Genomic DNA, 4,632 nt, shown 5'->3' with positions numbered 1-4,632 from the left:
CATCTACAAGTTGGTACGTATACAAAAATGTTTTTGAGTTTGAGTTATATTGATATATCGTTTTACCAGTATCGAAAAGTGCGTCGTTGTCCTCTCCTACTTGATTCGAGGCTCGACGAGTAGCGACAATCAAACCGATTTGAGCGTGTGGACGGCCTTGACACCATTGGCCGAATGGATCAAACATCTTGGAACCTATCCGACATACTCAACAACACCCTCCATTAGTCCCAGAACTGAAAAAAGTCAATGCACAACGGTACGTACGCTCTGCATAAAGGTTTCTTCACGGGGCGGAAGACGTCCAGCTGAGCGTAGGATCATTAACCTCCATTTTTTTTTATCTCTCAAGTAGTACCGTGAATCAGAGAGAATAAGTACATTTACTTAAGGTCAGGCGTCATCTTCGCAAACGCAGACTTTCGCAGCTTCCCCGCCATCCACTCCTCCGTAAGCATAAGTTCAATGCGTAGGCGGCTGTTGGCATCAGGAGCAACAGAGCTCGACGATAGCGGGGAAGAAATTGGGGGCCTGCTGCAGGCGCTTCACAAACTCCTTGATGCGAGCCGAGTGGTCAATCTTGAGACGGAATCCGATCCAGGCACCGACGATAGCCTGAGCGATAGCGAGCCAGATCTGAGAATCGTAAATAAACACAAGAACCACTGGAGCCACATAGCGGTCAGAAAAGCAATGTTGTGCTCCGACTCGATAATGCGTTCTTCAGCTGGGCGCGGAAACATCCACGCTGTAGATCTCCACGCTGAGTCCAATGAGAAGCTTGACCATCAACTGAGTTGAACATGAACTTGCACACGAAGATGATCGTCCAGAACGCTCCGTAGCAGAAGAAATCTCCCCAGCTCTGGCCAATCGTACAGACCGTCTAGCAAGCTCAGTAAGGCCGACCTTCAAATAAGTCCATGGAACTTCTATTGGAAGAACATCTGAACGATCGATACGATGATGATCGGAGCCATCGTAAGCAAGCCGCTCGACCCCACAGACTTGCACGGCGCAGCATTGACGGCCGTTAAGAGGCTGAAGAACACTGTGTGCCACACATGACGGATGAATACCCATACGGCATATAAAGGTGGCTGAAGATGCAAGTGCCGTCAATCCACACGTCTAGCACCATCTTGAGAGCCGCTAATCGTCATGAAAATGGAGTAAAAGACGTGGTTATGGGTGTCCTTAATGTCCGACGTGAAAAGTTCGAGTAGAACTTGAACCCGTCGGTGTCGTCCAGGTTGGAGCGGTAGGCTGATGGTCATCTCTTATGTGATGACCACCCGTATGCGCAGCATGACGAAAAGGGAGAAATAGAGGCGAAAGAACGTCAGAATGCTCCTTGAACGTCTTGTAGTCCCGCGCATTGACGGCTTCTGCTACATTGAACTCGTCGAAGTGGAGGCACGAGTCTCTCCAGAAGAACTCGTTCACATCATTGTAGTTGATCACGTTCTTGTGGTCCACGCCCGCTCCGTTCTTTTGCGGACGCATCTTAGCTACAATGTTGTAAAACGGACGTACGTCTTAGAAACGTTCCTTCCGGTGTATTGAGCATTTTTTCTAAACCACTCAATCCAACTTTGCAGCCATCTTGTGACAAAGAGCGGAAGACGTCCAGCTGAGCGTAGGGTCATTAACCTCCGTTGCATACCTCGTCAACGACTCGCTTTCGCCTTCACACTTTCGAATGAGTGACCGACGGTACCGTGAATCAGGGAGAATAAGTACATGTACTTATTCTCCCTGATTCACGGTACTACTTTCATGATCGGGTTTTGCAGGTATAAGGGACTGCTTTCTTAAAATATCTATATTTGCTAGTTTACTGACGGTTGCTACCGAAGAGGATATTTATCTATGAAGGTTTTTGGCTCTACTCTGCGGGACAATATGCCGGGCTCCCCGGCCACTAGCGAGGCATAACTGTAATATTCCCATCATATTGACCTCACCACACAGACTAGGAAACATTGTCCTCACACACGATGTCACAAAATTGTTGGAGGTATCACCAACATGAGGAGGTAATGCCGAACATTTTGAATTATTTACGGGAAGGCCAACCACTACTCGCCCCAAGAGCTGATCACCAGCAGCTTTGTAATGGAAGTAGCGATCTTGAACACCACCAATACTCCAACCACAACGAAGACAAACACTTACTATAGACGGCCCACCAGTTTTTCCTCCGCACGCAAATGTTGCTACCCCTTTACGTACTGAGTGGGTGCCGTAACTTTTGGCAGAACCATCTCTTTTCAACACCCAGTTAAAATCTTGCCAAAAACGTAGTTTCTGGTCGGATCCTGGAAAATGTGCTCCAGGTTCCAGCCGAAGATGACACGCAAGATAGACTGCCAGGGTAGTTATCCAGCACACCGACGGACTTAATGGATTCGCGTACAAGTGACGCGGGTCACGTGGTCCCGAACCTTCTTGGTTCGTCTTGGTCTTGACCAATACGACACCAACGCTGTCGTCTTTTGCCAATAGATGCTGAGTCTGAAGTGTTTGTACTGACATAGACCTGCACATCAGGCTCCACTGTGAAGTTAAAAAGAGATGAGAGAACCCGCCATCATTAATGTTCAGAGTCTCCAGACACAACTCACTGTAGCGTGAGTACGTCAAAGGCCGCTTGCCCGATGACTTAGGAGTACTGGTCTGGTCATTATCCGCCTCAATTCGTTTCAACCGGAAAAAAGTTGTTTCATTCCGTCTCCATATTCAGTCGGTGACGCAAGGCGTTTTACACGATGCAGGTTCTTAATAGCACTCCAGTATCCACTTAAAGTGGCAGTTTTGACAGAACTGCGTTTGTATACCAGGAAACGCTAAAAAAAAGCAGGAGTAAACTCCGTTAGAACAAGTTCGTCGTGCTCCTCAAAGAACCTGCCGGTGTTAGCATCTTCCTTGGAGAGCTCCTTCACAATCCATCTCTTGATACCGTTCAGACTGCTCTTATACTTCACTCTGGTGCGTTTGGACACGCCGGCATCGTGTATTGCTTCTACATCGCTTGCTGCACCACCCGTGGGTTGCGAACTCCCATCACTCATTTTGCCTACGTTCGATGCGTTTTTCTGAATTGATCCAGCCAATGGGAGGCTGTGGATATCGTAGGCGGTAACGCCTTACGATTTCTTAATAGAAGTTGATGGAAAGGCTTAGTATAGTGAAGTTCAGTCAAATGAGGATGCGGAATAAACCATTTCCGATAAAAGATAAGGGTCGGACGCCAACGATTTGACGTAAACTACCGGATTCGACGAATAAAACGCAACTTTGTAAAATGTTACCTCCAAGTAAATTTGTAAAAAGGTAAAAAGTCGTAAATATTTTAACGTAGATCGGATGCCACAAAACCAACCAGCGCCATCCATCTTAATTTCCCGCGCATTTTGGATTTGAGCGTCTTAATGCGAACCAAAGCCCAGTGCACCAACCAAGAACGGCGAGAGGTAAGCAAGTGTCATTCCGCAGTAGATGAAAATGTATTTTTAGTTTCCAATATGTGCATTTATAGGCTGTGCTGGAAGTCCGAGCTGCGGGTGAAGCCACAGAGGCGCTGGCTGCCAAGTACGGTGTTCACCGTGTGACATTGTGGCGCTGGGCCAAGGAGGAGGGTCGAATTAAAGACGCTCAAGGCGTAAACAGAAAGAAAAAAAAGATAAGCAAGGTCAAGAGGGGTGTGAAATTACGATTTCCCGGACTAGAATCTCGGTATGTGTTTTATTTTAACAATTTATAATTGTTAATTAAAACTAACAAATTTGTAGTCTTCTTGAGTGGTTTACCGATATGCGGAAGAACAAGTCAATGTGTAAGTGGCATAAATAATTACTGGCATGCAATATTGTTAATTTTAAAAATTAAACTGAATAGGTGTAACAAGCCAGTGTCTACTGCTCATGGCTGTCCGCTTTGAGCCCCGGTATCTTACTGGAAGATCGTTAGATGCTGCTGTGGCTGCTATAAGACGGTTTCGCCTTCGCAATCGTCTCTCAGTACGAGTTATTACCCACAGAGGCACCAAAAAGCGCTCGGAATTGCAGGTACATTGTTGTGAGATCATCAAAATATTTTTTAATAACGTTGTTATTTAAATTATTAGGGTGTGGCGGATCATTTTTCAAGAACCATTCAGTACAATCTGGAGATGGCCGGCCTACTTTCAGGCATCAAGGGGCCAAACAAGTACGAGTCGGTGTTTAACATGGACCAGACGTCAATATACATTGATATGGGGCCGAAGCGGACGATTGAGTTCGTTGGAGCTAAAAATGTCGACGCCACCCAAGGTAACTTTATTGAATTAGATACTTTTTAACCTTTTTGTTTTACTATTTCATTAATTTATTTACTCTTTTTAACTATAGGAATGTCGGAAAACTCGTTTCGTGCTTCGGTCTTCCTTTGTGCCTCGGCAACGGAAAAAAAACTCCTTCCGTTTGTCGTCTTTGGAGGGGCACGGAATGGACCAGTGCACCAAGAGCTAATGGCCAACAGAAACTACCGCACGCAAGCTATACTCATCGTCCAAAAAAAGCGTATTGCGACGAAGATCGAATGCTTGAGTGGATAAATGAGGTTTGAATTTTGCAATTTTTATTTCTT

General features: G+C 45.9%; 1 protein-coding gene across 1 annotated transcript; it reads right to left on the bottom strand.

The window, feature by feature from the left end:
- Nucleotides 1-486: 486 nt before the first annotated feature.
- Nucleotides 487-3,074, bottom strand: PPTG_06929 (hypothetical protein; the record flags this gene model as incomplete). Its single annotated transcript, XM_008900980.1, has 6 exons — nt 487-665; nt 709-886; nt 1,210-1,538; nt 2,236-2,269; nt 2,395-2,542; nt 2,908-3,074. The coding sequence occupies 6 exons, from the start codon at nt 3,072-3,074 to the stop codon at nt 487-489; spliced, it is 1,035 nt and encodes a 344-aa protein (XP_008899228.1).
- Between the last annotated feature and the right edge of the window lie 1,558 nt (nt 3,075-4,632).

The sequence above is a fragment of the Phytophthora parasitica genome (assembly GCF_000247585.1).
Source record: "Phytophthora parasitica INRA-310 unplaced genomic scaffold supercont2.10, whole genome shotgun sequence".
Lineage (NCBI taxonomy): Eukaryota > Oomycota > Peronosporomycetes > Peronosporales > Peronosporaceae > Phytophthora > Phytophthora nicotianae.
The sequence above is the reverse complement of the archived record's forward strand: the minus strand, read 5'-3'. Positions and strand labels throughout refer to the sequence as shown.